Here is a 21,703-nt window from a genome sequence, read left to right on the forward strand (position 1 = left end):
AAGTCGACGAACGCGATCGTGAGAAAACTGCCTTCGTTACTCCGGATGGGCTTTACGAATTCAAGGTTATGCCGTTCGGCCTCTGCGTTTCAGCGAGTCATGGACGCCGTACTGGCTGGGTTAAAATGCCAAACCTGCCTGTGTACCTCGACGACGTCGTCGTCTTCGCAAGAACATTCGGGGAACACGTACAACGGCTGAAACAAGTTCTCGAGGCCATCAGAACTGCGGGACTATCGCTAAAACCTGAAAAATGTCGGTTCGCCTACCAAGAACTCATGTTTCTCGGCCATCTCGTAAGCGGCGACGGCATACGCCCGGATCCTGAAAAGACAGCGGCTATCTGCAATTACCCTGTTCCTTCTAACGTTAAAGAAGTACGAAGCTTCATTGGTCTCTGCGCCTACAAGAACAACTAAATCATGATTATGGCCTGGGGTGATTCACCGCTTGAGAGCAGTACCCTACCCCATTACGCCTACAATCGCCGCATCATCCCAAGTTTCTCGAAAACCGCATCACCGCTCAATGCACTGACGAAGGATGGAGCTTCTTTTGAGTGGCGCGAAGCGCAACAACGGGCTTTCGACGAATTAAAGGCACGCCTCCAGACTGCACCTGTTCTGGCACACTTCGACCCCAACGCCGAAACCGAAATACACACCGACGCAAGCAATGAAGGTCACGGGGCAGTGCTGGTTCAACTACAAGACGGCCTCGAACGTGTCATCGCTTACGCAAGCAGAACGCTATCCAGGGCCGAGAAAAACTACTCGACAACAGAGAAGGAGTGCCTTGCACTTATATGAGCCATCACGAAGCTGCGTTCCTACTTATACGAACTCCCGTTCAAAGTAGTGACAGACCATCATGCTTTATGCTGGCTCGCTGGCCTGAGAGACCCGTCGGGCCGATTAGCACGCTGGAGCCTTCGGCTACAGGAGTACGACGTCACTATCACCTACAAGTCGGGAAGAAAGCACAACGATGCAGACTGCTTGTCGCGGGCACCACTCCAAGGACAGACAGCGGCGACGAGATCGACGACAGTTTTTTCCTGGGCCTCGTCAATACGACCACTATGGCTTCAGAACAGCACAGCGACCCAGAACTGAGGCCTCTCATCGACTACCCGCAAACTCGGGCTGGCAACGTCCCTACCGTCTTCAGACGATCGCTGCCCAGCTTCTCCATACGTAACGGTGTCCTCTACAAGCGGAATCACGACCCACAAGTCATCCGTGACAATATACTCGTCGAAGAAATGTTTTTTTCTTTCCTTTTCTTTCTTTCTTTCTTGTTATCCCACACCACTAAATTATTGATGTATGTTATGTTGACGCAATTCTTGTAACCTCTGAACTGCCACAGTCTACTTTTTCGTATATTATACTTAACTAAGTTTATTGCATTTTCTGTATAACCTTTTATACCAATGTATAGAGCTGTTAATTCACGTTGTAACTAACACGGAGTCCCATACTAGCTTGCTAGGGACCCCCGTCTGTATATTACGATTTATACTACCTGCAAAAAATGAAATAAAAAATAAAATAAAAAGTAAGTCCACATTGCCTGTTGCCATTTAGTGGCTTAGCACGGTGTGACACGCCAATTCACATTAAAGAATACTACAACAACTAAATTACGACAATGACATTGGGTGTTGGATTACAAACTCTAAACGTACGTTGTTACCTAAACTTACGTAAGAGTAAACGAACTTACCTAGGCCTTCTATGCTGTGCAATGTGAATAATACCCCTGACACACGGGCTCGTTTGACCCCCTGCAAGGGACACCTAACGGAAAGGCGTTGTTTGACGTGACACACGGCAAAAGAGAATCTCCTTTTACGAAGCGGCCCTTTTGGGAAGCTGAGATCTGCGACCTCCTTTTGATCCGTAAAGGCGTATGGCGGAGCCTCTAACGAAGCGCGATACGACGACAATACTCTCGAACGAAGGCTAGACCGTGTTTTCATTTTTCAAGTACTCGAAGTCTGCATGCAGATATTGCAGTCGCAGTACGTATTTGGTATATTGTTCAAAACAAAACACCAAAATGAGCTCGCTCTTTCTCGACTATCTCGACTGTCAAAAGTAGGAACTCCTTTCGCGAAAGTGTCCTTTGCAGCTGTAAAGGATCCCTAATGGAAAGGAGTTCAAACGTGGCCGTGCGTCAGAGGTATAAACCACACGCACTCCCGTCCCCACTTTTTTCTTTATCACATCACCATCACCGCACCATCACACGCGCTCCAGTAATGTATGGAGCAAAACGTCGTACAAAAAATTGTCGTGGAACGTAGCCATAAGTCGAGAAACTAGTGCGCGATTTCAAGACAGCCGTCTTCTCGGAATGTGGAAAAGTACGCGCGATACTGGCTAAAGAACTCTTTTCTGCACGGCTTCAAGTACGGTAAATTAGTCGCGATTCGTGCTATACTTCCAAGAGGGTTATGTTGCGCATTTGCGTGCAGTCCAAGACAACAAATATGAGAAACACTGTGGAAAAAAGTGAGACGAGACTTATGCTGTGCACTTCCCTCCGTTGCAAGAACTGCGATAATCATTTATTACAAGACATGATTCGAAATGCGCATAACAAACAGGACGCGATGCCGCATTCAATGTCCTCGTCAAGTTAACTGCGCGGCAGCATTCAGCACAGATAAAAATAAAACACAAGCGTGCTCCGTTATAACAAGCGGTCTAACAGCATATAACGGATCATGAATGCCATATCAACATGTGCCGTTCTGGTAACAGGATAACGACTGGATCAGCAACCAACCTAGTCACGCAGCGTACTACCAGTACGATGCTAATGTACTCTGTCTTGAGAAACCGGGCAAGTCGCATGTGTGATTATGCACGTCCAACTCACATACGGTGCACGTAATCCGGCCCACGCATCTGATTCCGAAACAAGAAGCGTTTGCCACAACCCTGACAGTTTATTGCTCTGTGTTCGGCTCATCTGAGGCGGCCGCTGGTGCATTGTTTCTGTTAATTTCTCAAGCTTCCCTCTTCTGCCAAGTTTGCTTGTACATGCTCTTCTGTTCAACGTCAAGGCTCAAACTACGAAGCAGATAACGCCGCAGTTAGTTAAACCAAGACGAGCGTGCAAAATAAGAGGTGTTGTGAGCACGGATGGGAACAGGAAAAGCACGTTTCGAGCATGACCTTCACAAGGAAGCCCTTTCTTCTTCTTCTTCTCTCGCGAATCCCTATAGATAGAATATTAATGAACAAAGAGGTAGAAGGCAAACGAGCTGGTGGATACGCGAAACTTTTCACGATTTAGAAGATTCATTTGTACGAATCGCACGCACCGCACAAAAGTGCTCATATCGAAACCACTGAAAACCCCAGTGCTGTGGCAAGAGAGAAATGACGTACACGACGATGCACTGCTTTGGCTAGTGTTTTTGTGTTGCCCAAGCACAGTTTCGAGTGGTTTCTATGGATCACCGAACAGCTCGATTTTTCTCTTTGCTCATATAGCTAGCTCGAAAATTGTAACGCGTCTCTTTAGCTGATGCGACGAAGTTGGAAATGTTCGCCGGCGTAGTTCGACGAGTAAAAATAAACCCATGTATCGCTACCTACATCTACGTATATGTAACAAATATACAATACTGTTAGATGGGCACGTGTAGACACGAAAAGCTATAGAAGAGACTCAGACGCCCAAAGGAATTGGTACGAAACCACAATTTATTGCATTAAATCATTAGTATCAAATTAGTAAGAATGGACTACAAGTAATTTATTACTAGAGTTACATGAAGATAGGGGTGTAGCTCGACGACCGTGTAGGCAGTTGACAGTAGGCAGTTGTTTATAAACAGGGGTACGGGAGGGAAGGACTGTGCACGTGGGAGGGCGCCTGTCATAAGCTTTGTACAGGGTGTACAGGCAACACAAAACGGGAATACGATCGGGGGGCTTTTCGACAGCTCTAGAGCAGCGCGCTACATTTCGAAACTCATCGTCGGTAGCTGTTGAAAGAGTTACAATCCGTAACATACTAAATTGGCCATCCCTTACAGTAAGGCCTCACGCTACCGACGAGTCTGCCCCCACGATAACAAACTGGAGGAAAATCTCATGAACCTTGAAGAAAGAAGGTTAGTTAGTCGCCACTTCTCGCCAGATCCACTTAAAGTTGTCACGCCTAACCCCCGAACGTACGAACGATGCAGACCTTCTGCAAAAATTAACACAACCCGAAATCCCGTCAGTGTGTCAGTCTTACCGTAACCTCTAGCAGCGCTATCCCCAAACTTAAAGAGATGCTGCAAAGGCACCACTCAGTTTTAACCCAGTCGAACCGTCTAAAAGAAATATGCGCTTAACCACCTGGCATAGCTTATTATTATATTTCTATAGCCCCATATATTTCTTAGAATGTAATCAATGCATATAAGGTATAATGCACTGGCCGAACTGTCACTACTTTTAGAGTTCAGCTTAGTACCCATAAATCCGACGTAACAAAGGAACCAAATCTCGTAGTTTCCCGACGCTTCGGTGAACCCGACCATTTATTTAAAGACGTCAGCGTATTTAGCGTAGAAAGTTGGACCAGACAATAGCGGGAGGTCAAGAGCAAAACCAGAAAACTCCAGATAAGCACACGCTCGTGTCCCTCTCTGTTTCTTTCATTTTCTTTGTGTATGTGTGTGTGTTTTCGCTCTTAGCCTCCAGCTATGTCAGCGTACGTCAGCGTACGTCAGTTGCCGCTTGCGTCGATCCCGTCGTATGATTGTGTGTATGAGTGAGAAAAATGTAAGAGTGAAAGGGGGATGAGTGAGAGGGTGGTTGGTTTGTCCCTTCAGATGACGCACCCTATGAAGTCGCTGGGGAGGTTTGCTAGCTTAGCTCAATTGGTAGAACCCTGGACCAGCAATCAAGAAGATGTGGGTTCGAGTCCTACAGCTGGCTAACTTTTTCAGTGACTTCCATCTTTCATCGTATTCATCTTATTGCGAATTCACGTGGTCACGTCACAGTTCTCACTGAATATGGGTGCCCAGAAGGTAGCGGTTTAGTCACCTGGATCACGCTAGGCATCGCGGTCGCTCGTGCTCGGTTTCGTCGTCTGCTACCCACGTTAAAGCAGCAATGAAGTGACATTTAAAATGTCTCGAAACCCTGCTTCATTCGTTAAGATGCCCATGAGGAGCCACCACACAAAATATTTACGCTCTGCGTTGTATTATAACTGTGCAATCAAAATACAAAAACAATCGGAGAAAGCAGCTGCGGACGGCCGACACGATCCTCCGTTGACGTGGTATAGGAGGTCTCCGTAAGAAGACTCCATAGATTTTTCCTTTGTTTCTTTCTTCTTGGCTTCCTGCTCGAGCTGTGCCGCTCCACATCACGAATCACGTGCCTGGGGACCACCTTACGTCACGACTGTCCCTCGTTCTCCGATACGCTATTTTCACGAGTGAAGGGTTTTTGAAAGGTGTGCTGAAAGAGGCCTCGAGTGCGCTCTGTAGGACACCTGTACTCGTCGGTCTTTCACAGGAGCTCATTTTATTCGCTGCGGAACACGCCACAGAAGAGAAATTAAAAAAAAAACATAATAAAAAATGGGGGTCACTTCAGTGGTCCTTGAAGTTCTACGTTCGGGCCATTGAGATGCGGATGTGACGACATCGGTTATGGTTGGGCAACCTGTAGCCCGGGTATATCGCGGCCGGGCGAAAAAAAAAGTGCTGGATGGCGAATTCCTCGCGCTAGGAAAGCGCAACGAGAACAGGCGCGACTGCCACGTTTTGATCAACATAATGCAGTTGCTCAGAATCTGAAAGAGAGCTCGTGTGACCTTCTCGACGAAGTATCCGTGTTTCTCGGCTACTGTCTTAAGCACAGAGTACATTGTGGAGTTCGTTGAGGGCCATCGGTATATTTAGTCTACGCTAATTTGAACAATTATCTCATTTACTGTAATCATTCATTAGTTGGACCCTGCTTGTTCTTTTTTTATATCCACGTGTTCTGGAGTAGCTTGACCTGACTTGTTCGGGTCTCCCATCGCCATATTTTTTATTTATTTTCAATCAATAAATAAATCAGAGCTCCCAGGAAATGACCACGCGAATTCGCCATTACAAACAGGTTTTCCTTCCCACCGCAGCAGACAACAGCGTGGATCATACCCATTTCACAAATTTCGGTCCACAGCCAACGAAGACCCAGGCATATTGCCCACAGTGCGGAGCCGTCGTTCGTGACCTACGATAAGCTCGCCGACCCACTTCCGTTCCTTCCTCCCTTTTTTGTTTGATCTTTATAGGTTCTTGCTGATGACAAAGGACGAAGCTCCAGGACAACCTTGCGACCAGTGCATTCCCACGTACACAATCCTTCCTTTCCTAATCCCGCTGTTTATAGACCATTTCCCTACTATTATTTACCTCAGTTGTGTTTTTAAAGAACCCAGGGTAGTCGAAATTATTCACAGTCCTATACCCTGTGGTACGTGTAGCATGTCGCAACACAAACAAGCTGACTATTCTTACGTGTAAATCTACTTCCAATGATTATTATTACTATAGTCCTATTGAAGACGACACCGCCGTCGAAACGTTGACCCATCTATCTTTGAGTAAATATATTAATAATTTCCACGTAGTTCAGCTCTTCATAGTTCTTAGATGTAATAAAGTGTCGTTTCATACCAGTTCAATAAGACTTCTGAGTCCCGTCTTTACCTTTTGCGTACATGTAAAAAAAGACAAAAGAAAAAGTGTAGCGGATGGTCAAAGAGGCAAATGGTTCCACGATCTGCAAAAGAACTAAATAAATAAACTATAAAATTGAATCCAATCGATGACTATCACGTAACTGAAATCATGACTAGACAGAGCCACACAGCTGTCAATCAGTTACAGCGTTATCAGTTTGTCTGAAGTGAAATTTGTAATAGCAGCACAGCAGAGCAATGTTACCATTCGCGAAATTGCACATGGTTCATGGGCATGGTTCATGATTATCGCAGAGGGTGTGGACCATTGCCCTGCTCTCAGGGTAATCCAGATGACATAGCGATGAAATGGCATTATAACAAATTACACGTTTGGCATTGTCCTTGGTTTCATAGACACAACAAGCAGTGGAACGTGCTTGACATGCATATCTGTGTGGGAAGACGACTACAATGCCCGGTTCCTCTTACAGAAATTTCGATTTTCTGGACTTCCTTCTCTCCTCAATAGAGTCCATGTCTACTGCAGCACGTCATGGGATCATGACTGAACGTGAGATTCTTCAGTGTGAATACAATACACAACATGCATGTTAAGCGTACATTTATGCACAAGAACACGCCATCTACATTTTGAGAACTTTGCTGTGACGTGCCTGGAAGTACATTTCCACTAAAACGTTATCTGCTTTGATTCGCATTATCGAGTGAACCGTCATTGATGGCTATGGTACAGCGTTTAATAAAATACCCAACTGCATAACCACAAACGTGCTTTATGTATCGCTTTCATTTTGGCTCCTTGTATGAACTGTTACCATCAGTGTCACATTGAAGCAAATGCGCTTCAAACTCTAAAGCCGATCTTTGGCATCAACGTGACAGGAGCGCAGAGAGACTCACGATTTGTGCTAGATTTAGTAACCCTAGGTGCAGATAACAACCTCCGTGTATTAAGCGTGAACGTCATAAACTACACTTAAACATATTCGCCTACTAACAATATGTCAGGCGCCCGACGTCAACATCGACTTGTGTGAACAAATGCACGGCAACTTCGGCAGTCACCTTCCAATGCAGTGGCAGCTTGTAAGTTCGGTGGCTGTGCATATGAACGCCACCGTGTACTGCGACTCTTTGATCGCCCAGAAAATACGAACGATGTCATATGGTCCGTAACAGAGTTCTCACACATTGGAGCCACTGCAAAACTCTCACATCACTTTTGCAGAGTTGCTGGAAGAATCTGTCGCACCACTTGGTGTGACGTCATAGCACTCGAATTCGTCCACCTAATGTTGCGCAAACGCAATGCATGTATCGTCAGCTGTTTCCGTAGATGCGCCACATCAATATTCACAACGAAGTAAGCTCTGGCAGCCATTATTCCACATCTTACTAGTGACTTGCCGCTAGTTCAGTTGATGCAAGCACGTATCTCATCTATCGTGGTATCCTTGAAGTCGCGAATCGTGCAAGCTGTGCACAGAAGTCCAACTGCGAAATGCTGCAAGCGGCAACGCTTTGGAACTTTGGTTCGCTTGGTCAGGTGAATTTTATAAGTTGTTTCCTATGGGTATCTTACAGTTGTCGAACTGAGGTGCAGACTTGCAGTTCACTGGCTTATTTCCTAAGAAAATAAAATAAAAAAGAAACTGGTGAGTGGCTCCAACACAATACAAACCCCCATAACGATATGAAACATTTGTGACGAAGAAACCGACGGGAAGTCTTTGCTTTGGGATACGGTTACGATGTTACAACAGGCAAGAGAAGTGATCAATACCTTGCGCACACTGCGTTGAATGTCCGCACGGTATCGAAGGTCGCCCTTACCGTCTATTCGCACGAGTGACATCCAACGGAATATTCTATTGGAAGAAAAAGAAGAGAAAAAAACTGCTCACGGAATGGAAGTTTCACCGGGTCACCGGGTTTCAAGTTTCACGTCGTCGGAATATAGGGAGTGTCGTACTGGGCACATTGCAGACGACACCACCGGCGCTGTCGTCTGCTACGGAATATCTTGTGGCGAAACAGCAGGGCGATATTCTCCATGGCTAGCAGAGCACGAAAAGACAAGACATTAAAAGGGACGGTCGCATCCATTCCAGTCGACTTGGAAACTATGGTGTCATTTTATTCCTCGTGGACCACTGACCACGGTATCAAAAATTCAACGCGAAATAGTGGCGTAGTTTGACTGTTATTCAATGGAATACATGACGAGAGGAGACGCCGGATGTTGAGAGAATATGCCGGAATTCCGACTCTGGAAAAACGAGAAAACTTCACTCCCTAAGCACCAATCAGAACACGGCCTTGAGAAAAGGAATGGCGCGGCCGTGCGGGCGTCTCATAGAGTTACCGGGTGTCTGGACGGCGCCTTTCCTCCTCTGAGCGCCGCGCTCTCACTCCTCCGCTTAAGTCGTGACGTCACGACGCGTGAGCCTTTGCAGCCGCAGAAGCAGCGTTTATATTTACAGTTCGTTTATTTAATATCTAGACACTTTTCAGGAGAAAAAAAAATAGACGGATAGATTGTCGGCCGATGCCGAACGTATAGTGGTATCGGTTTCATAGATCGGTTTCCAGATGCGCCTGTCCCTTTAAGCGCTCACGCGACAGCAAAAAGCCATGACGTTCCCCGCGTCTTCTTCTGCAGTATTCCAAGGAATGTGGCTCGTGCGAATACACTGTTTCCTACACTGTTTTTAAATATTATCTGGCACTATACTTTCCGGTCGGTTTTTCTTCGAATTCACTCTGAACAGATATTTTTCTTTAAAAAAAACGATGCAAATGGCTTACCTGAGCTGGATATCCAACATGCGAACTGCATGCATGCGACCTCACGACAAAACGAGTGGGAACAAAACATCTTGTGCTATCTAGGCATGACAAGTGCTTCGTTGGTACACACAGGACATACAGTAAACAAATCATACTGCGAAAGCAAACTGAAATGTGCAGAGCTGCCGTGCGAAACTGTCACGCCCAGCTTCGCTCTTCAACGTGCGTTTAAAGGAGCATGGAAATCATTTGGAACATATATTTTTTCACCGCTTGATATGAACATACTACCTTCATAAACTGTCACGCAAAATATTTCATTCGAAAGGCGCGAATTTCCTGAGGAAATTAGTTTGCAAGAATGCGCTCCGCGCGACAGTCTCCCCCAAACCGTGTCTGGCGTGTGGTGACGTGAGGCGGCCGACCACTTCATTGGCTGCCGGAAGCGTCCGCTCCCCGCCAGAATCGTCTGCTAGCTCCAGAATCGTGGGGACTTACCGACTGAGACGGCTGTTGCTATTTATTTGCGTTTAACATTCACTTGCGTTCTTACATGATTTGTCTCGTACGTTTTGCATAAAACAAGACTGCGGGCAGTGTAAAAGGTGTGACTAGGCCTCTGTGTTGCCGTGACGGCCCGGGTTGAGGTGGATCGTACGCGGTTGCGGTTTCTGTTCCGATTTTGCTGAGATGTCGTTAATTAGTGAACAGTATTGTTCCTGTGTGTGCAGCATATATATGATACGACTAAATATATTCCTGTCAGTTGGAGATTTATTCCATGTGCCATTGTTGTATGCTGCGTATGACCATTCAAAAAAGAAAATGCTTATTTGGCCATGTGTTTTGGGGTTTCCCATAGATCGCTAGCAGATGAACTCTACTGACTTTATTTTGGTATCCATGTTGTTGTGCTTGTGGAGACGTTGCGCTCCTGGTATCAGTAAGATATGGTAAGCGCAATGTTACACAGCTATGCATTCATCGGTCCGCTCTTTCGCCTCAGAGATGCCAGTGTCCATGCGGTTCAGAGCCCATAGTGTTGACCACAAGACGGAGAAGTCATGATGGTCGACGACCTCTTCAAGTGAAAACACTGGTCACTGCGCCGCGTCTTCATGACTATGCATTTGTAACCAAGAAGAAGCACCATATTTCAATCAGAATGTTCGTTCACACTTAGCAGCATCACTTACCAGCCTCCGGTACATTCGTGTGGCGAAATCGAAGCTGGCGGAGCTTAGGCTCCAACTCCATAAAACGTTTCGTCAAGAAGAGCAGACGTGTCGCCTAAAGAGTGTTCAGTGCACCACCTGTCCTTTCCGCGACGTCCGATGAACAACAACGCTTGCTGCTCGGTCGGCTTGCCGGCGCCGCGACGCCGGAGAAACCGCAAAAAAGGAAGAAAAAGACGGGGCGGCCATATGACGTCAGCGGCTGGCAGCCGAGTGAGGCGGCATTTCTGCCGCGAGATTCAACTCCCTCGCGCTCCAGGATTGCGCGCTACGCTCAAACTTTTTGTGCGAATACGTATCACAGGGCTCGATCAGAATCGTAATTTCTACTCCTCCCGTCATATTTTATTCCGATCATTTCCATGCTCCTATAAGATGGAATGCAGCTGTGTGGGCTGCCAGAGAGATACTGAGGATCTCATCGTGAATCGTGATGTTTCTTTGTGTCTGTGTGTGTGTGTCTGTGTGCTTTCAAATTTAGACTTTGCGTATTTGATAAGTTGATGCGCTTATTTTTTTATGAAGACCTATTTTTCGTCTTTGTTCGTTTTCGGCTCTGTACAGGTAGCCGTAGACCTGAAAAAAAAAACAAAAAAAAAACTACTTGTTGTCCATGCTGCTGTTTTGCATGGAATTGTACAGTTTGTGTTGTTGGACATCTGTACCTTTACCCAACAAGAACGCAGTACGGGTGCGTAAAAATTATTAGCAGCGGAACCGTCGTAGAGTAGCAGTCTATGTAAGAGGATGACTTGCGATTCTTTTTTTTTTTCGCTGTACAAATGAGCTGAAACTAGAACTACGCGCTTTTCGAGCGCAGAGACGACGCGACCTTCACCTTATCTGGGTCGGAGAGGGGTCTATCTGGCCAATAGATTAGCGCCTCCTTCTATCAGCTCCAAAGTACGTTGTCCTCTCACGTGGATCACCTGTCGCTCTTTCTGCGCTCGAGTAGTGCGTAGTTCTGGTTTCGGCTCATTTGCATAGCGAAATTTGTCAATTTATATCTTGAAGTACGTTCACTTCTCAGGGTGTTGATAAGGACAACGGATTTAAATAATGACTGGCTCCAATTCTGCTAGCATTTCCCAGAAAACATCTAATTAATGAGTTAGTTAATGAATTTTACGTAACCAGTCTCCCAGTAGTTGCATACGCTGTCCTACAGAATGTCTGCCTGGCCGTATAATCCCCCTGCAAAAACGAAATTCACGTTGCTCTAATAGCATAACACCCTATATGCAACTGGTAGCGATGTCAACGTTAACTAGGCGGAAGCCTTGGATTCTTCTGGACAAAATCGTTCGCTAAAACCGTTAAGATTGAGTTTGAAAGCAGCGAAGCATTTTAGAGCTTTTTAAAGGACCCGTCGAACACAATTGATCGACTACGACGAATGTGTTTCCTTGTACACGTGCGTGGACCTAAACTGCGTTTCAGAAACCGAAGAGTGCTTCCTTGTACGCTTGTCCCGTCAGTGACAGCTCTAATATAGCGCTGAATATTATCGACAGTCGTCTCGTGTGCTTACGAATGTTTAAACACATCAGAAAGCAAAACAAGTGAGGACAAGAAATGTAAAACGCCGCGAGACAGAGCATCAAACTAACGTCTGGGATTTGAGCATTCGACAGGAGCTTGTTCAAATATATGCAGTTCGCATCATTCCTGACATGTATTTCATACACGCTCTATCCCTTGTCTTAAAAAACGCGACAGGTGCCGACAATGACACTTATGTGTTAAAGGGACCGTGAAGAGATCCTCATAACCACTGCAATCATCTTTAATGCATTCCAAGACAGCAATACATTCACCATGCACAGTATGAACCGAGCATTCGTTAGAATAATGGGGACATTAACTAAAAACGGTGGCTCAAACTGACGACTGATGCGACCCAACCGCTGCTGGCGCGACGGTGACACTACAAGTGACGTCAAAAGCAGATGACCACGAGTGAGCAAGTGATACAAGTGACGCACGTCGCCTGTAGACGGGGTGTCGTGCAACCGTTCGCTGCATTTTTTTCCCTTCTTTCTTTGTTTTCGCGTGAACTCCGCCAGGTTGTGGTGGTGATGGCGTGTTATCCCCGAGCGGTCTGCCTGCCGGTGTGGCGGCATGTTGCTCAGGGGGGTGCGTCCTGGGCCGACTTCACAGGGAACTGTGCCGACATTTTTCTTAAAGCGTCTGAAGAAAACCCAGGGAGAACACACAGACAGCACAGCTGGCGCCCGGATTCGAACCCGGGTGACCTCCCAGTCTCGGCGTGGCATACAATACTCCGCCAGCGTGGAATAGAATGTGGGGAAAAGTGGCATATGTTTCAGATAAAAGTCACTGAGAACTAGCGGCGAGCAAGAGCTCAACATTTTCGAGAATCCCTTACATAGGAGGACGTCGTCGGATACAATGATACAACGGATGTTTGAAGGTGTTAAACTTGGAGATGTTTACGGGATTGTGAATGTACTCACACGTAAAACATCTATGCAATCAGGATATAGCATGCTGTGCTGAAGAGCGTGGGTCGAATGACTCTTCGTGTTGAACTACATGGTGATATTCCTAATTACACTTACCCCTACACGTAAAAACACCAACAACAATTTTATTGAAATGATTATGAGTGGGAAGTTTCATCGCCAGGGGGCGATATCCTACGCCATTGGTAGCAGTAATGTGGTGCATGTAATGCAGTGTTAACATGATGCTGGGCGGAGAAATTCCACGGAAATGGGAACCTCGCGGATATCTGAAGGTAAATGTTTTCCCGATTTGTGTTTTGTAGCGTACGCATATAGATATATATGAACACGTGGTCGTCCCCTGTCGGTAATGCCATGTGGCAAACATGCCATGTTTTAGAAACTAATGCTGCGCAATCCACATCAACATCTCCTGGATAGCAGGAGGCGTGCGCCCTACGTCGCGCACGGAGGCCTCTGCAAGCTTTGCCAGCTGCTTCGAGCGTTTCTCGTGTTCGCTCTTTCATTGACGTCATATCAGCATCAACAGTTGTAACAGCAGGCGTCCCTGTGTGACGTAGGAAGCAGGCCTTCTGCTACCTAGGAGGTGTCGTCCGGACTCATCTTTGCAGCGACTGGCCATCGAAGTCGATGGTTATTTCCTTACGGACACAGGACTGGCCTTCTTTACCTGTTCTGCTCATTTTCACCATTACCTAAGAACCCGTGAATGTAGAGTAATTGGTCCAAAATTGTGTAACTAACCAGGGGGCTTAATCGTTTCACACGTTCAACTTAACGGCACGAGACAGCTGAACGAGTCGTTCAGGCTAACGAAACGAGCAACTTTATGGACGCTTTGCGTGGTCGCAATCTGTGCTCCTCGTGAAGCTTCTTCTTTGTGGTTATTTTGCACATTGCGAGCCCTCACGTGTTGTGATGTAACCGCCCTGAGCGAAGAGCAGGCTGGCAGCGAGGCTGCATCATCTCTGACCAATAGGACTGTTTCATTTGTTCCGATAGCTCGCATTCTCGTGCTCTCATACATGCTCGTTGCGTTCCAATGTTCGTTCCCGGGCTCGTTCGTCATCTTCTTTTTATTCCCGTCTCAATATATGGCTCGCTAGTCGTGTGAAAATAATTAACAAACATGTACATCACTGTAAGGATAATCGTCGAGCTCTACGCAAAAAATTGTAAATAATTTTCCTACCCTGACGATGGTGTCGGGTGAGAATGGTCTTAAGAGGGGATACCACCTCCGGCGGCCCCATGTATTTTCTATGGGACAAACTTTGCAGTCTCTTTCGGTAAATAATGAACCTATTTTCACGAGACTGGTCTTGTTGGATAGCATTTGGAAATGCGCTTTGTCGCTCCAGGAAAAAATATTGCTTTTCTCAAGACATTTTTCTAAACACGTTATTGAAGTACAAAAAATTACCAAAATTGGATACTCAAGCTTTGACACGCTCTGATAAAAAAACTAAGAGACCTATGCGGAAATTTTCCTGGAGCGGCAAAGCAAAAATCTTTCTAGAGCATTTTAACACGAGGATCATCCACATCCGATTATCTGTTCTCTCGATATATGATAAAATGTGAAGGTTGGTAACGCGCTGCATTTTACGCCTCCCTGTGGCGCCATATCGCGGGCTAAAGGGGTACAAAGAATCCCTCCGCCACACAGCAGCGTAAATCCAACACCCTATCCTAGATTCCCTTTCCTGAAAGGTTCCATTCCCTCTGATGAAGTCTTTGAAACAGCTCTTTTTGGGAGATCAGGTAAGGGAATGACAAAAGCGTCTGCTGTTTGGGATTGTTGGAGATAGTATGTGTGTCGCAATCTCCCAGTCTGTTCCCTGCCTAGGGTTTTTCCGACCTGATCGGTATGGCAATGCAAGTTTTCCGGCAGGCAAGTCTGCTGCACAGTGGCCGCCAATTTTTCGGTGAAAGGACCATGTATCCTACTTTTATATGGTGCTGTCTTTGAAAGCATACAAGTTTTTAATTGCACTGAGTAGGAAAATCGGCACTGCTTTTGTTATTAGTTGCTCCGGTGCAGGGGTTTAGGAAAAAATGCCCCCACCCCCCAAAAAATCAAAATGCCACCGAAAAAATTATCAGCTGGAAGAAATGTGCACAAACAAATGTCCCCTGAGGGACATCCAATATTGATGCGCGTGGGCTTGTTCACTTTGGACGTCGGCTTTTTGCTACAGTGTGAATAAACACGGGGGGGGGGGGATATGAAGAAGAAAAAGGGAAAAAAGGAAAGGTCAACCGAAGCGAGTAGTCGTATATTCTGTTTGAATTCCGAATCAAACATGCAATTCAACGTTCGAATTCGTAATCGCATCGATGTTTCTTCCAAACCGAACACATTTCAATAATTGATTGATTGATTATTTAAAAGAAAACCAGGGAGAAACATTTCAGTAATGTCGAAGCTGCACACGTTAGACTAGAGGGCATAAAATAATGTGAGCGCTGCTCCAGCATGGAAAGCAACGGAGGCCACGAAACGTCTAGGTAAATTGTAGCAAGATAAGCTAAGTTGATAAGGAAATTTAAAGATTACGTCCGTTTCATGCTGAATAATGATTTCGCATGTGGTGGATACCATGCGTACGGGTGTAGGAAAAAATGGGTCGACAAAAAATGGCCCCTCAAGCAGTCTTGTGCCAGTTACTCGACAAAAGTAATTGATTACCGTTACCGTTACTTCTACGCAAAAGCTAATTGATTACCGTTACCAATTACTCGATTCCAAATGTGATTGAGTAACGAGTAGAAAAGTAACGCGTTACTCCGGTCGTTACTCTACATTCACGCAAATTATACCCATCCTTGTATGCCTCAAGAAAAAAAAGAAGAAAAGAAAGAAAGAAAAGGAAAAGAAAAAGCTGTTCAACAGCGGAACAGCTGAAGAACAGCAAAAAACACAAACGCGTAGAAGAGGTAGATCTGTACGGCTACTGTATTTATGGCTCCGGAAGCCATTGACCCGATTGTGGGAGAACATTGCGTGGAACTTCCCCATGACTCACTAAACCCCAAAAGCTTCATGTACCACACCTATGGTGTAGGAAGGGATTAGGGAGAGAGACCCTGAGATTCCAGAACGTTATTACAATGACCTCCGCTTGCTATAGTAGAACTAGAGTCACTAAAAAAGAAGAACGGCCCAACTAAGGCTGACGGGCTTGACTTGGTGCAGAACATCAGAAAGACAAGTTAATCTCTGCCAGAAAAGTAACCAATTAGTACTGGGTAATCGATTACTCGGAAAAGTCATTGATTACTGGAAAAATTACTTTCACAGTAAACTAACTGATTACTCGAAAACTTAATTTCACAGTAAAGTAACTGATTGCTCTAAAAATACCTCAGAAAAGTAATTGATTACAACTAACGCAATTACTAGTAACGAGTTACGCATAAGTCTGCCCGAGAGTACTGCGCGGACAAAAATGCAGGGGCGTAGTTGCAGATCGCCGATGAAGCACATCAAAGCCGACCGAGTGGTACCATTCGATCTTCCGATTTGTTGAAATTGGGAGACGTAGGTTCTTGTTTCTTTTCTTCTTCTTCTTCTTCTTCTTTCATGTGTTAATGGATTAATGAAATCTACATTTGATTCAGCGTTCAACATAAAATCGATATGACTCGCTGCACTAGTTCGCTAGCGATCGTTCGCTGGAAGCTAGTATTTTTCATCTGTTGGTCAGACTTTTCTGTGTCGATGTTTTATGGATAATAAAAGCTGTACACACACTTATTCAATTGTTTCATTGCCCTTACAACTCCGCTTCTGCTGATGATACGGTTTTCTACGTTGTAGCGTTAGAAACAGTGTAGCAATTCTTTTGACCTCAGACCACCGTCAAATTGCTAATTTTCGTAGGCCAGAAGTAGTTGAGTGCGCAAGTTACAGCAAACGCACACACACAAAATATAGAAATGTATTCTATAAGAATGGAGATATGAACTCGTTCCTGGACATTTCATAGAGCACCGTTTCATCAAACGCAGATTCACCGAAACCGAAAATCGAAAAAGACTGCAGATGCATACTATAAACAACGTTGAACTAAGGTTTTATATGGCTGTTAATTCACTATTTTTCGTTGTACCATGTACCTTCGTAGCACCCGCAGATTTCGGGTAGCTTACGCGCACATATCGGTGTCCCATTTCAGATCTTTCCCTACCAATGAAAAAGGTGCCCAGAAAATGTAGAGGTTGCTCCCAGCTTGGGGTAATATTTTTTTTTCAATATGTGTCCTACTGGTATGCGTGATTGTTCCGCACTGTTCTATTCCGCTGTGCTGTTCGTGAATGACAAAGATATGAAAATAACCAGTGGTCTCCCCTCTTCAGCTGAAAAACCAAACAAACAAGAAAAATTTCGCATATTCGTTTCGAATACAGCTATTTACAATTCGTTTCGCATGTAGTGCCCCTGCGAATTAATTTCTATCGGAATGAAGTTCACCAGGGCGCCGACAATCGCTCATCGGTCAAGAGCTCATCCAACGATATCGCTCACATTTTTACCGACTGCGACTCTTTTACTGCCATGGCCTTTTCTATTTCTTCTGTGGGTTCATATTCTAGGACCATTTATTCCGTCACCCATAAGCCAGACATCGAATAGGACGAAGGTATGACATTGTAGTAGAAGTTCTAAACAAAAGTATTTTGTCGCCTATTTGTGTCCCCCTGTCCGATTGTGACCGTTTCCAATAAAGGAGAAATAAAAAAGTGGTATGAGACTCGTAAGCATCAAGCATAGACATGAAAGAACTAAGATGTGGGTTCGAGTCCTACAGCTGGCTAACCTTTTCAGTGACTTTCTTCTTTCATCGTTAATCAAGCATAGGTTGCGTGTGTGTTTTGCAGATTGGAGAAATTCTATATGGTAATGTAATCAATCAATCAATCAATGCACCACACTTTTCATGTGAATACACAACACTTGGCTTTACGAAAGCCTAGCTTCTATCTGCGAAATGTTTTGCAACTCCCAGCCAAAGAAACATCAGCAGGTCAATATAATTTTAAAGAAATAAGCGCGGCGAACGAAACGTAACACTTCGACATTGCGTGCTGGTGTCGAAGAACTCAGACATGGAAAGCTTAGGAAAGCTAAGCTAACATCAACCCCAGAAGTCAGGAGATGCAGTCCACAAAGAGACAATGAAGAAGAATTCGCCTTGGTCGGACCTGTCTTTTTTTCCTTTAGCTCAGTTGACCTTGGCAACCCACACATGACGGGAGCGGGAGATCCCTGCACGTCAATAGTCAAGGAGGTCACACGTGTTTATGGAACTACACAATCCCGCGAAGGAGAAACTCGTAACAGGGGTATAGTTTAGAGCTTTCACCTTGATGAGACCCGGATGTTTGTGTGGCGCCATCTACATGCGACAAAGTCGTGAATCGGAGATGGCTCCTCGGTGATATCCCCTCTTAAGTATGATAAGAGAACTAGTGTATGCTGAGTTCTAGTTCACGTGGGAGTCCGAGACCAGAAAGGAAAGACGTAGTGGTATCAGAAGTATCGAAAGAAGAAAGGGGAGGAGGCTGCCCATTCTCCTCAACGTGTACACTTATTTCATTAACTTTATGTAACTTTTTCTTCAAGCATGGAAGTACAACGCGCAGCCTTACAGTCAGGCTTCATAAACAGTGCGAACAGTATTTCTTCCCGGACGGAACAACTTTACAAAATCTATCTGGTCCAGTTGAAAGGCATCCTGACGCCTAAAATAAAATAAATTCGCAGTGCAACAGTTTTCTAGTGAGCTTGAACAGAACGTCAGTGAACTGTTTTAATTCCATGTTAGCAGCGCGAAGCAAGAGAATGTTATGAAACTATTCAAGACAATCGACCTCAGAAAATCCACAGAATCCTTTGCTCTTCCTTTCATTGCTACATCAACACTATGTCCGCAATGTACTATTAAAGAGAACAATTCAAACACTACTATATGCATCCATTTCACCTTTGTTGTTCATCACAACACCCGTAGCTATCAAGACGGAGTGAAGTACACGGTCACAAGTCCTCACAAACGGTGCGGAGAGCGTTTCTTGGCGGACGGAAGAACTTTACAGAATCTGTCTCGTCCAGTTGAAAGGCATCCCGACGCCATCACGTCCATGGGGCACTGTTAGCTGCTTGTGTGATCGCCCAAGCGAAGAATCACTCCGCCATTTTTCTTGGGCAGCTTCAACGTCAGCGTGTCGTTACGAATAACGAAACGAAGAAACTTATCGACGCCTTGCTGTGACAAAATCCCTGCTCCTCGTTTAGCTTCTTCGTTGAGGCTATCGAGCTCGTAACGAGCCGTTACGTGTTGTGATGTCACCGCCCTGAACAAACTACAGCTGCCAACGAGGCTGTAATCTTTTCGACCAATGAGGTTGTTTGGATAGCTCGCATGGTTTCTCTATAGTTTCTCTATGGTTTGTCTATGGCTTGTCTATGGCTTGTCGTTGTCACTTCTTCGTCTTCTTTCTCGTCTTCATCTGCATCTTCTCGAGAATATCTCACAGCCCTCATGTAACCACTCGTGTAAATACGATGAAAGGGGGAGCATGTCATTTTGTACACAGTCGTTGAGCAATACATAGTCGTTTCTGCAGAAATTCTGTTTCTGCAAAACTCCAAATGAAGATGTTTCACATTCTAACGAGTGGGTAGACCCACTCGTTAGGCAAACGTTCTAATTTGATCGTAACTGGACCGAGAGATTACGCCCCTGTTACTTTAACGAAAAGAGCGCGTCATACACCACGTGCTCGAGCTCCCAAGTGTCTCGCGCCTCGTTAGATCATGAGCCATGTAGGCGATGAAGCCTGTGAACACGTGAACACATTTGTAGAGGAGGTGGTGTTCCCCTACACGAGTCCTGACCGGCGATGATGGAATGTCCCAGCGGGCAGATGGACGTGGCCTCACGCTAGGACGGTGCCGGTAGAACTGCCGTGCCAGCACCGTAGCGCGTGGCAACAGAGGCACGTCGTCATCGTCGTCCACGGGCCGCCAAATCACTCCCCCCCTCAGACGCCGAGCGGTGCATGCGGTTGAGGTTCGCGTCGATACCACGAAGAGGAGAATGATGACGGCTCGTAGATGGTGGACGAATGGGCGTGCGGCTTGTGCTTGTGGCTGTTGATGCAGCAGCAGCGGGATGGCGGGAACAAGAGTGCTGAGATCCGGGCGGGTTCCAGTGATGAGATGTGAATGTTGATTGGTTGAGTAGTTGTTGAGAGCTGTTTGTTGCTGATTGTGTTGAGTCCCTGTTGAGTGCGTTGAGCCCTTGTTGAGTGCGTTGAGTGCTTGCTGAGTGATTGAGTTGCTGAGTGGGCGACAGTACCGCGACCGGTACGACAGCGTGAATGTCGGTTGCCGCCAAAGAAGTGCCGGGGAGGTCCATCGTGAAGCAGGTGGAGGCCGGAAAGTCAGCGTACTGTGGTCTCCCTGCGGGTCCCCGGTAGAACAGTGGTCCCGGTGCGCCTTGCCTGCTAGAGGGTGGTCCGCTGCTGGTTTGCCGAAAAATTTAGGATGTTGCATGGCCGAATTACGCCGAACATGGTGTTCGTTGTTCGGGTCACCAAATGTAGAGGAGGTGGTATTCCCCTACATGAGTCCTGACCGGCGATGATGGAATGTCCCAGCGGGCAGATGGACGTGGCCTCACGCTAGGACGGTGCCGGTAGAACTGGCTGCCGGGCGCAGTGGAACGCAGCAACAGAGGCACGTCTGCGAACTGCCGTGCCAGCGCCGTAGCGCGTGGCAACAGAGGCACATCGTCATCGTCTTCCACGGGCCGCCACACATTCGTTAGGCAGACGACACCGTCGGTCGTTACGCGAGCAAGAGATTACGTCTTCGTCCCGTTAACGAAAAAAGCGCGTCGCGTGTTCGTGTTAACGAGAGCTCCGCCTCGCGAACGATGGAAGTGATTAAGCCCCCAGAGTGGTTGGTTGCACAATCCGTTTTATATTCATACTCCCCAAGGACGGCAACTTCGCATCATAAAGAAGGTAATTGTGTTGCACTGTACTACCTGACAACCGTACCATGGTAAAATATGCATGCAGTAGTTATTGTGGAAGCGTGGAATGCTGCACCAAACTTCATTGTTTAGTGTACGTTAAGTGTCATGAAAAAGGGAGGACAAATCACACTTCTTAGAACAAAGCAGAAAAGTTGTTTCAGAAACTGCAAAAGCACGAAATAAAGTTACGCGAAAAAAAAAAACCTAACATCTCAGCGGAAAAGTAATTTCGCTTCCAAATTTGAATACTGCCGCATCGGCGTCTGGCGTTCTACTGAATTAGAAAAAAGACAGTATAGCAATAACGGTCGGAGATATGCCCCAGGTGTGAGTTCTGACATTTTCGGGTTGAGTGCTTTTCTCAGATTGTACAGAAAAGACCCAGCGTGCAATTTTTTATCTGCAATTC

The 21,703-nt window shown here is 45.9% G+C and overlaps 1 protein-coding gene across 6 annotated transcripts in view; it reads right to left on the reverse strand.

The window, feature by feature from the left end:
* Positions 1-21,703, reverse strand: part of LOC135385619 (kin of IRRE-like protein 1) — a 569,797-nt gene that overhangs the window by 37,219 nt on the left and 510,875 nt on the right. Inside the window, exon 10 of one of the 6 annotated variants that reach the window (XM_064615059.1) lies at positions 7,658-8,356. The exons of the other annotated variants lie outside the window; for them this stretch is intronic. Within the exon in view, the coding sequence (XP_064471129.1) occupies positions 8,283-8,356 (74 nt within the window). The 3' untranslated portion in view covers positions 7,658-8,282. Of the gene's footprint in view, positions 1-7,657; positions 8,357-21,703 lie in introns of those variants that run through there. 6 annotated transcript variants of the gene reach the window in all.

The sequence above is a fragment of the Ornithodoros turicata genome, chromosome 2, assembly GCF_037126465.1.
Source record: "Ornithodoros turicata isolate Travis chromosome 2, ASM3712646v1, whole genome shotgun sequence".
Taxonomy (NCBI): domain Eukaryota; kingdom Metazoa; phylum Arthropoda; class Arachnida; order Ixodida; family Argasidae; genus Ornithodoros; species Ornithodoros turicata.